Source organism: Microcaecilia unicolor, chromosome 6 (genome assembly GCF_901765095.1).
Source record: "Microcaecilia unicolor chromosome 6, aMicUni1.1, whole genome shotgun sequence".
NCBI classification, from domain to species: Eukaryota; Metazoa; Chordata; class Amphibia; order Gymnophiona; family Siphonopidae; genus Microcaecilia; species Microcaecilia unicolor.
The window spans coordinates 214,436,990-214,449,107 of record NC_044036.1 but is presented as its reverse complement, the minus strand read 5'-3'; the positions used below and the strand labels follow the sequence as shown (position 1 = coordinate 214,449,107).

Genomic DNA, 12,118 nt, shown 5'->3' with positions numbered 1-12,118 from the left:
ACTGTTTCCTTTAGAGAAGGAAAGTTCTTGTTGTCTCATATTTTTGTGGTATTGACCTGTTTGAGAGCGTGGCAAGATAGAAGCCATGGCTGAGGAAAAGCCATATGTGCATACATGAGAGAAGGTTTTATGTTCTGAGATCAAGCAAACATTTTTGGTCTCGATACTAAGTGATGTGTAGTATAAATTGACCAAAGTACATCCATTCATCCTCCCACCCCTAGTGTGATCCCTATTGTAAAGCATGGTGGTAGCAGCATGGTGAGGATGCTTTGCAGAGGCTTAGAGGCTAAGATTCACCTTTCAGCAGGACAGTGGTCCTAAGCACAAAGCAAACCTATAGAATGGCCCATAAAAGTAAGTCCTAGAGTGACATAGAGGGGAATAATCAAACGGCACTGGCGAAATAGATTGCCGGCGATCTATTTTGGCGGCACCGCAAACAGCTGGCCGGAACCGTATTATCGAAAAAGATGGCCAGCCATCTTTTCTTTCGATAATACGGTTTGGACTGGCCAAATGCCAGAGTTCATCGGGTTTGAGATGGCCGCTTTTGTTTTTCAGCGATAATGGAAACTAAAAGCAGCTATCTCAACCCCGGCTAAATCCAAGGCATTTGGTCATGGGAGAAGCCAGCATTTGTAGTGCACTGGTCCCCCTGACATGCCAGGACACCAACCGGGCACCCTAGGGGGCACTTCTAAAAATTAAAAAAAATTATACAAATAGCTCCCAGGTGCATAGCTCCCTTACCTTGGGTGCTGAGCCCCCCAAATCCCCCCAAAACTCAGTCCCCACAACTCTACACCATTACCATAGCCCTTATGGGTGAAGGGGGGCACCTATTGTGGGTACAGTGGGTTTTGGGGGGGTTTGAAGGGCTCAACACTTACCACCACAAGTGAAACAGGTAGGGGGGTGGGCCTGGGTCCGCCTGCCTGAAGTCCACTGCAACCAACAAAAACTGTTCCAGGGACCTGCATACTGCTGTCAGGGAGCTGGGTATGACATTTGAGGCTGGCATACAGGCTGGCAAAAAAGGTTTTTATTTTTATTGTTTTAGTGTGGGAGGGGGTTGGTGACCACTGGGGGAGTACGAGGAGGTCATCCCCCATTCCCTCCGGTGGTCATCTGGTCAGTTGGGGCACCTTTTTGAGGCTTGGTCGTGAAAATAAAAGGACCAAGTAAAACCGGCGAAATACATTAACGCCGCTTTTGTTTTTTCCATTATGCGCTGAAGCCGGCCGTCTGTTAGCCACGCCCATGCCTGCCCATGTCCCGCCTTCGCTACGCCGCTGACACGCCCCCTTGAACTTTTGCCGGCTCAGCGACGGGAAAGCGGCGATGGTGTCAAAAAAGGGGGTCTCGATTATACCGATTTGGCCACTTTTGAGAGATCGCCAGCCATCTCCCGATTTGTGTCGGAAGATCGCCGGCGATCCCTTTCGAAAATAAGCCTGATAGTCAGTACTAAAATTTATTTATTTATTCATTTATGACATTTATACCCCACATTAGCCCGAAATACATTCAACTTCAATGTGGCTTACAAACAAAACAGTAAAGTGAATAAAACATAATAATGTACAGAATATAACAATAAATTCAAGAAGCAAATTACTACATGTGCAGTAAGTAACCAGAGATTTAGACTGTCTCAAGGACAAACAAATAATTAAGGGTGGATAGGTGAGAGTATAATTAGGCAAGACTAGATCTCAAATCAATGGAAAATCTGGCAAGGCTCGAAGACTGCAGTCCATAAACAGCCCACAGCCAAATTTGAAAGAGCATGAGCTATTCTGCCAAGAAGGATGGGATAATCAAAAACTGAACCAATATGTTGTGCAAAATTGATACTTATTCTAAACTATGTATGGCTGCTGCCACAAAGGGGTATGGAGGCTTAACACAGATCGAGAATTTTTAAAAAATTTGGCAGACACCTGCAAAATATTTTCAGGACCTCGGCGTGTGCCCACTTCCCAACCTAACTTGATCAGGTGCTTTCTCTTGCCTTCCCTTTCTCTCTCAACACCCTAGCCTCCATGGGTACATCTGCTGTGATAAGGGTGGGCAACCATGGTCCTTGAATATCACAACCCAGTCAGGTTTTCAAGACTTCTACAATATGCCCTTGAGGGCCATGGTTGCCCATCCCTGTGCTATGGCTCTTCCTTTGAGCAAAGTTGTGCAGGGTCCCACATTGTCTTCAACCTCCATTTTACAGAGGGGAGTGCCTCAGTGGTGTTCAGCTGCTTTGAATTTACTAGAACTTTATAACTTCCATATTGAGAGTGTGGGGTATGTGTAGATCAGTGAAGCAAGCACCTACTTTAATACAGTATAAATTATATTTCACAGCAGAATATGAAAATTTACAAGGTTGTGGAGACTTAGCAGCACAGTACACTTTATCATTTGAATGAATAAGAGCAATTCTCAGTCTTATAATTTGAGAAATATGTTATTCCGCCACCTTGAGAATTTTAAGAGCAGTACTGAGCTATTGGGGTTTGATGGGCCATTATTTCCATATTAACTGATAAACTTTGTCAGACATAGTAAAACTGCTTTATGTATGAGGTAGTATAGAAAATACTGAACTACATTAACAAAGTGCATTGAATATTAAAGCATGGCATTAGTTTCTGGTGCTGTGTGGATAGGTCTCTACAATACTGGTACCGGAGGGATGTGGGTTTGATAGGGCCCATGTCTTATAACGAGCAGGATGTTAATGGTATGAAATTGTCAATGATGTAAGTGCTTTAAGGATGAAGGTTTTCACCCTTAATTTGTAAAATAAAGAATGATAGCTTCAAGGAGAATTAATGTGCATTACCTCTCTTTTCAGTTTGAGCGTGATGTAATGATCTGGAATAACAAGAAGTACATTTCCAAACCACTGCTGATAAAAGAAGAATCAGCTGTTCAAAGGCACCGCCGTTGGTATTCCCAGTTCTACAGTGAGAATAGTCCCAGACTTGTATTTCAGCAGCAAGGACTGGACTGGTGAAACTAATCTAAATGGGGAAAATCTTTTTTTGTCTGATCTGTGTACTTTTCAGCAGACACTGTCAGCTAGCATATTTGCTTATTTCCGATCTGAGGAAGAAGGGCAACCTTCGAAAGCTAATCAAGAAATGTATTAAGTTATGTCCAATAAAAAAGGTATCATCTTATTTTCTTTTCCATGTTTTATTTTGTTTGATTTCTATTGATAACCTTTGAAGAGGGTAGAAACTTTTTTTTTCTTTTTTGATTATTATAGCCATATTTGGGAAAAGTAGGTATAAAGATCTCTTTTTTTTCTTCTTCACTCTGTATTCTGCTTTTTTGATTTAATGGATTTATGGATGGTAGAAAGTACTCTGACTGTAGTATGAAGTTGGAATGATTTGCCTTGCAGTTCATTAATGTGCAAGATAATTTGGATCAAGATAGGAGGGCTTTGCTAATGCCTGTAACTTGTCTTAAAATATGGATAGCATACCAAGGAAAAGCTGTGGGACAAATGCCCTATATATGAGAGGGCCTGGCAAAATGCTGCAGAAGGCTTGTTTTTAAATACTCAATGAAGCTGGGTGAAAGCAGTATGACTAAAGAAATTGCCAATTATGCAATTAGGGTTGTTAGAACTCTGTGTGAGTGACTATTTTTGCTTGGGGCAGATAGTTCACTCCAGGAATCATCATTAACGATGTCATACCTATTTATCCTTGCTACATGACTCAGGAGCTTGTTAAAATACTGCAGCTATCAGTGTTTTGAATTACGATGTTTAACCATCGTCTCCATCTTTTTGGCTTGTATCTCTATGCTGTAATTGTGTTCATTACAAGAGCAGCACATAATTCTTTACATACATACATAGTGAATGCATTTGGTTCAATGTAGAAAATTTTTGTAATACATTAAGGCCCAGATGCACTAAACCTTAATGACCCTTTTAATGACCCTTAACGAAGAAATGTTCAACCGTAGCATGCATCAAAGGCCATTTTCCAACGATGCTAGCAGCTAATGAAAACGGAATGCAAACGAGAAACTACCATTGAAATGTGGACAATTCGGAATGCACTAACCATACCGATGATTGCAACGAATCATTTACCGTCAGAAATTTTACGTGAGCTCAGATCTGTCGTTAAGGCCTGAGCTGTCATCTCCCCGCTGCCCCCTGCACCATAAAAATCCAAGCCGGCATGTTTAAAAAGAAAAGTGAGATACAAACACAAACAGGTGGCTCTCTGCTTCTCCCTGCAGCTTAAATATCCTGTTTCTCTCTCCTTCTCCCACAGCTTTGAAAATTAACACTCTCTGCTATCCCCTGAAGCCAATTTTCCCAGTACTGTAAACAAGCTGCAAAGAGGTCTTTTGTTACAAAAGGGGGTTTACGAAGGTCGTTCTTTTTAGAGCTATCTTCAACTGCACTCTTCTGCTAGATCAGAGAGCTAAAAGGCTTGCAGGTCTCGATCCCCCCCTCGCACGCCCCAGTCTGACGTAAGCAACCTACGTAGGTTTAATACGTTTGTGGCATGCTCAGAACAGCCAGCATAACGCTTGGCTGCTCTGCGCATGCTTAAGGGGCAAATTAACGACGGGGATTACGAAAGTATGATACATTGTACTTTTCAATACCGCACCGAACATTTCTGAGCTGTTTTTTTTTGTGCATTCTTCGTTGTTTCAAATTCGTTAAGCACTTTTACGATTTAGATTTTTTAACGTTTGGTTGATGCATCTAGCCCTAATACAGTACAATGCTTTCCTGCTTCAAAATTTTAGACTTTATTCATGGTCTGTGGCACTGATTTAAAAATAACCCAGTGAAGTGCAGTCATGCTGTAGAACAGGGGTCCCCCCACTCCTCAAGTCATTCAGGTTTTTAGAATAGCCCCAATGAATGTGTATACAACATACTGGCATACACTGGAGGCTGTGTCCAAATCTCAGGTGTTAATGTAGGAAAACCCAATTTAGGTGGAATCCCAATGACCAGTTTGAGCACCACTGAAAGCACTACAGCTTGTTTGCCTTACAAAACATCTGCTGGAATCACTTTGCTTCCTGTGAAACCATATTTTACAATATATTACTGGTTAAATTGACTTACCTACTGGTATTACCCCAATTCCATATTTTCTTACTGTGCTTTTGTTTGAAAGTGTATGCTTTAGGGCAGGAAGCAGACTAGACAAGCAAAGGCAAATGATTAATATTCTAATTAAAGGAAGAAAGAATTATTTATATTATGTGGGGGAGAGATTTGTCTCCTGGTTATATATTGGTTTCATAACGATTTCTGGATATTTTTGATTAATGAATGTAATATAATTGCTTTTTTTTAACTGTACAAATAAAACTTTAATAGAGTATACTGGTTTCCTTGTAATTTGGAAGGCAAGCTTGTAAAATGAAAAGCATGCAGCTGAGTAATTTGTATGGATATGCATTTTGCTATTTTATTTTGTAATACCATGCACTAGCAATTAAGTGTGCTATTACAAACTTGAATCAAAGGAAATAGGATGAAGAAAATTCTGCCTGCCTGAATATAGCGGTAATTTTATAAACATGATTTACCCATAAATGTTCTCCCAAAGGATTGACTTGACATGAGCAAAAATGTTCCGTTACCCTGTGAGCAATTCCTACAGATAAAGACGTACATATATAAACACTCACAAGGAGGCTGAAAAGAATTCAATGAGCCATGCTCTCTGCATGCTCCTCCCTACTTGGACAGCAGGACTGTCCAACTTCGGTCCTAGAGGGCCACAATCCAGTCGAGTTTTCAGGATTTCTCCAATGAATTTGCATGAGATCTATTTGCATGCACTGTCTCCACTGTATACAAATAGATCTTATGCATATTCATTAAGGAAATCCTGACTTGCTGAGGTTGGACACCCCTGATTTATAGCTACTCTGAATTTTACTCAGCCACTGCCTGCTTAAAGTAGCTTAGAGGGAACATTACTCCCAGTTGTTGAGAACTACTTAAAGGTGGGGCACTTTTAAACACAGCAGGGAAGGACTCCTTCTCAGTCTACTAGTTGCCTTCCTCAGTAACTCTGTTACTGACAGCATTATGCACACTGTATACACACCACAGAATTACATACCAAAAAATTGAAATACATGCCAAAATAGAACACATTGAACAGAATAGTATTTACAGTATTCTGGACATATGTGACTATGGCCCCGATGCACAAAGACAGCCGTAAAATACAGCTGCCTCGCTAGAAATTTAGCGAATTGCTAACAGCCAGCGATGCATAAAGGGGATTGCATGCAAATGAGCTGCACAGATCCCCCTTTCTGCATCCTTGCTGTTTGCGAGTTTGATCTGTCAAATGGATTTGGCATTGGTGTCAAATCCATTTGACAGCTCTGATGCACTGGACCTCCCCGACCCCACATTTTTTAAAATTTACCCTGGTGGTCCAGTGGACCAATCTTTTTTTCCAGTGGACCACAACCTCCACCTGCAACCCTCCATGACCCCACAAACTTTTTTTTTCCATGGTGTCACAGTGGACAGAACCTCTTCCCCTGTGCGTGCACCACCCCCCCCCCCTGTACCTTTACAACAAGATGGAGGCACAAGGGCAGGAACTACGGCTCCTCCCTCCTGCCTTGGACCCGCCTGGAACAAAATGGCGGTGCCCAGACCCTACCCTGTGCATTCTGGAATGCACTGGGCAAGGCTAAACACCATATAAGAATTTTTTTCCCCTTATATGGTATTTAGCCCTGCCCAGTGCATCCCAGAATGCACTAGGCAAGGCTTGGGTACCGCCATTTTGTTCCAGGTGGGCAGGAGGGAGGAGCCGTTGTTGCTGCCCTCCTGCCTCCACCTTGTTGTAAAGGTGCAGAGCGGGGTGGGGTGTGGGAGGGAGGGGTGTGTACCTGCACAGGGGAAGGGGTTTGGTCCACTGGACCACCAGGGAAAAATTTTTTTTAAGATTCCGGGGTCACAGGGTGGGGGGCTTGTGGTCCACTTGACCACCAGGTAACTAAAGAATACAAGATACAGAGGGGTGTTGTGGTCCATTGGACCACCAGGGAAACATTTTTTTTAATTCGGGGGAGGGGGCTTGTGCTTCTCGCCTCACCGACAGCTCCAAAGCAGCCGTAAAATTTGCTTGTTAAATTAGCGCTGCTCTGGAGCTGTGCATCCCATGGAATACAAAGTAGACTATGAATGAGCTTGTTAGAATACAAATGAGCTTATTGTAATACATTTACATAGGGGTCTTGGTGGCTGTTAACAGCACACAGAGCCACGGAAACCCCCTTTGTGCATTACTAGCTACATAAACGTTTACTTTAGACTGGCTAGAATCAGTCTAAAGCAAACATTAACAGCACGGTAAGCTTTGTGCATCTGACCCTATCTCTGGGAAAAAGTAACTAAAGTCACCAGAAAGAAAAAAGTGGTTTTAATGAACTCAGTTAAGAGCAAACAGTTTTTAATGTTGTTTTTCACATAAGGATGGGGTTAGGACTGTTGTATTACAAAGTTACATAAGTTAAAAAACGTAACCAATTTCAGAAATAGGATCCCGCCTTCTATTTACACCAAATCTACCCCTAACCCTTTTCCTTCAAATAAAGAATGAGACAATTATGTGGATTAACCAAAGGCTGCAGCTTCTTTATAAATAACTTTAAGTGTAGCTCACATAACCCTGAGGTACATAAACTACATTCACTAGGCAAATTTGACACCCCCACCCGCTCGCCCCTTCAGCAAAGTGGGTGTGATTTACAGTGGTGGAAATAAGTATTTGATCCCTTGCTGATTTTGTAAGTTTGCCCACTGACAAAGACATGAGCAGCCCATAATTGAAGGGTAGGTTATTGGTAACAGTGAGAGATAGCACATCACAAATTAAATCCGGAAAATCACATTGTGGAAAGTATATGAATTTATTTGCATTCTGCAGAGGGAAATAAGTATTTGATCCCCCACCAACCAGTAAGAGATCTGGCCCCTACAGACCAGGTAGATGCTCCAAATCAACTCGTTACCTGCATGACAGACAGCTGTCGGCAATGGTCACCTGTATGAAAGACACCTGTCCACAGACTCAGTGAATCAGTCAGACTCTAACCTCTACAAAATGGCCAAGAGCAAGGAGCTGTCTAAGGATGTCAGGGACAAGATCATACACCTGCACAAGGCTGGAATGGGCTACAAAACCATCAGTAAGACGCTGGGCGAGAAGGAGACAACTGTTGGTGCCATAGTAAGAAAATGGAAGAAGTACAAAATGACTGTCAATCGACAAAGATCTGGGGCTCCACGCAAAATCTCACCTCGTGGGGTATCCTTGATCATGAGGAAGGTTAGAAATCAGCCTACAACTACAAGGGGGGAACTTGTCAATGATCTCAAGGCAGCTGGGACCACTGTCACCACGAAAACCATTGGTAACACATTACGACATAACGGATTGCAATCCTGCAGTGCCCGCAAGGTCCCCCTGCTCCGGAAGGCACATGTGACGGCCCGTCTGAAGTTTGCCAGTGAACACCTGGATGATGCCGAGAGTGATTGGGAGAAGGTGCTGTGGTCAGATGAGACAAAAATTGAGCTCTTTGGCATGAACTCAACTCGCCGTGTTTGGAGGAAGAGAAATGCTGCCTATGACCCAAAGAACACCGTCCCCACTGTCAAGCATGGAGGTGGAAATGTTATGTTTTGGGGGTGTTTCTCTGCTAAGGGCACAGGACTACTTCACCGCATCAATGGGAGAATGGATGGGGCCATGTACCGTACAATTCTGAGTGACAACCTCCTTCCCTCCGCCAGGGCCTTAAAAATGGGTCGTGGCTGGGTCTTCCAGCACAACAATGACCCAAAACATACAGCCAAGGCAACAAAGGAGTGGCTCAGGAAGAAGCACATTAGGGTCATGGAGTGGCCTAGCCAGTCACCAGACCTTAATCCCATTGAAAACTTATGGAGGGAGCTGAAGCTGCGAGTTGCCAAGCGACAGCCCAGAACTCTTAATGATTTAGAGATGATCTGCAAAGAGGAGTGGACCAAAATTCCTCCTGACATGTGTGCAAACCTCATCATCAACTACAGAAGACGTCTGACCGCTGTGCTTGCCAACAAGGGTTTTGCCACCAAGTATTAGGTCTTGTTTGCCAGAGGGATTAAATACTTATTTCCCTCTGCAGAATGCAAATAAATTCATATACTTTCCACAATGTGATTTTCCAGATTTAATTTGTGATGTGCTATCTCTCACTGTTACCAATAACCTACCCTTCAATTATGGGCTGCTCATGTCTTTGTCAGTGGGCAAACTTACAAAATCAGCAAGGGATCAAATACTTATTTCCACCACTGTACATAGGCCCTTGCTTGGCAGAGGTGGGGCTTTGATGTTAGCATGGTCCTCCATACTTTTAACGAGTAAGTCAAGCCCAGTTTCATATAAGTGTACCTTATCCCTACTATACAGCCCCGAATGCTCAAGATCAACCCATGAGTGTAACAGCTGGGAGTCACTCCTGGCTGTCAACTGGTGATTCATCTTAGCAAGACCACTTGCAGACCTCACCACGATGTGGCCTGGCCACAATGTCCGACCAGACAAGCCTTGTGCACAGAAATTAGGTAAGGACTAGCCTAAGATCATCCTGAACAGTGGCCCCCAGCCATCCACATCATTGCCCCCAAGGTGTATAAGAAGAATATCTGGATGGCAAGGGTTTGATTTCAGACCATAAAGAAGAGGGAGAAGCTAACACCAATGCATTCCTTTCCCTTAACCAGAAGATCCGTACCCCTCTAGACACCAATCCAAAATGAAGGCCTCCCAGCCTTGTACACTGCTCGATGACTTGCACAGTACACAAGCGAATGGTCAATGATCAACACCAGGTGTGAATGAGGAACTGAAACTAGAAAGGAAAGAAGCTATTCATAAACAGATCGTAGCTATCTGGCTGTAACAGTGAACTAACTGCATGCCATGTAACTGGGAATGAACAGCAGGCTCGAGGAGGGAGAAGAACAGTCAAACCGTCACCAATGCATGCTCCAGCATTTATTTATTTATTTTTTATTTTTGTTACATTTGTACCCCGCGTTTTCCCACTCATGGCAGGCTCAATGCGGCTTACATATTGTATATTGTATACAGGTACTTATTTGTACCTAGGGCAATGAAGGGTTAGGTGACTTGCCCAGCGTCACAAGGAGCTGCCTGTGCCTGAAGTGGGAATTGAACTCAGTTCCCCAGGACCAAAGTCCACCACCCTAACCACTAGGCCACTCCTCCACTCCGTGTTAGTTTGAACTGAACTGAACATGAACTGAAAGGCCTTGACAGCCACCAACCATAACCAGTCCTGCAACTCCAACTGAAAATTCCACCCCACCCCAATACTACAAGGGGACAGGCAGGACAAGCCTATACACACCACAAAGTATGTCACTCCGCTACCAATGCTTTCCTAATACAACTGTGGAAAGCCCCAGAGGTCCACCTGCCAACATGCTTAATCGCCTCCTTGCCTAATTCAGCAGCTTTAGCTAACTGCCAATAAAATGACCCTGAATCCTCACAAAGGTAAATCTCTCATGATCTTGCGCTGTGGCCATCTTACCTTATGCTTCCCACTTCCTACACTGAAAATACTAGGTGTTCTCCTAGATGATCAAATTACTTTCCTGGAGCAAATTACATCTGTTATACATAGCTGTTTCTATGGATTGCATCAGATTAGATCTGTGAGACACTTATTTCAACCAGCAGTACTACTACTTATCATTTCTATAGTGCTACTAGACGTACGCGGCGCTGTACACTTGAACATGAAGAGACAGTCCCTGCTCGACAGAGCTTGCAATCTAATTAGGACAGACAAACAGGACAAACAAGAGATAAGGGAATATTAAGTACTGGAAACACTTGTCCATGCTTCTGTCATTACTAACTTGGACTATTGTAATGCTTTCTATCACAGCTTAAAGACTACAAATATTCATCATTTTCAAATTATACAAAATGCAGTGATCAGACTTAATAGGAATGCATGAAAACATGACCATGTAACACCACTGCTGCAAGAGACACATTGGTTGCGCCTTTTGTTCTGAATGTCTTTAAAAATTCTGCTTCTAGTCCACAAGGTCCTGCATACTCATCCTCTTTGCTAGTTCAGTTGTTGCGGCCTTATTCTCCACGACGATCTCTTTGTTCTAGTCAACAGCATCTTCTTGATATCCCTATTTTCAGGCAGATAAAAGCTTGAGTACATTTGAAAAAGAATCTTCAATATTACAGTATTACTCTGGAATGCTCTTCCTGTATCTGTGAGAGTTGAAGTACATAAGTATGGCCATACTGGGACAGAACGAAGATCCATCAAGCCCAGCATCCTGTTTCGAACAGTGGCCAATCCAGGTCACAAGTACCTGGCAAGATCCCAAAACAGTACAATACATTTTATGCTGCTTATTCTAGAAATAAGCAGTGGATTTTCCCCAAGTCCATTTTAATAATGGTCTATGGACTTTTTCTTTAGGAAGCCACCCAAACCTTTTTAAAACCCTGCTAAGCTAACCGCTTTTACTACATTCTCTGGCAACAAATTCCATAGTTTAATTACACATTGAATGAAGACATATTTTCTCCAATTCGTTTTAATCTTCACTTCCCCAACTGTAAAGGTCTAAAATACAAACTAACACATGCATCAACCTTTTCATACATGAGTACACAATTCTGGAACGTGCTGCCATGCAACTTAAAAATGATTTATGAATTAACTAACTTCCGCAAACTACTGAAGACCCATCTCTTTAACAAGGTATACAACAAAGATCAACAAATGTGAACTCCTCCACATACATCCAGAATTGTCTTATAATTTCTTCTTGTTATACTACTATCATGTTTTATCATTATAATGTTACCCAAGATCCTTCTGTAATACTAAATGCCTATTTTCTTATATATTTCCACCATTCATGATGTATTGTAAGTACATAAGTACATAAGTAGTGCCATACTGGGAAAGACCAAAGGTCCATCTAGCCCAGCATCCTGTCACCGACAGTGGCCAATCCAGGTCAAGGGCA

At 42.6% G+C, this 12,118-nt stretch overlaps 1 protein-coding gene across 1 annotated transcript in view; it reads left to right on the top strand.

Moving 5' to 3' along the window:
- LOC115472163 (cholesterol 7-desaturase-like) overlaps positions 1 to 3,102 on the top strand; it is a 173,626-nt gene extending 170,524 nt beyond the window's left edge. Inside the window, exon 7 of the mRNA XM_030206313.1 lies at positions 2,858 to 3,102. Coding sequence (XP_030062173.1) covers positions 2,858 to 3,019 — 162 coding nt within the window. The 3' untranslated portion in view covers positions 3,020 to 3,102. The remainder of the gene's footprint in view (positions 1 to 2,857) is intronic.
- Positions 3,103 to 12,118: the final 9,016 nt, after the last annotated feature.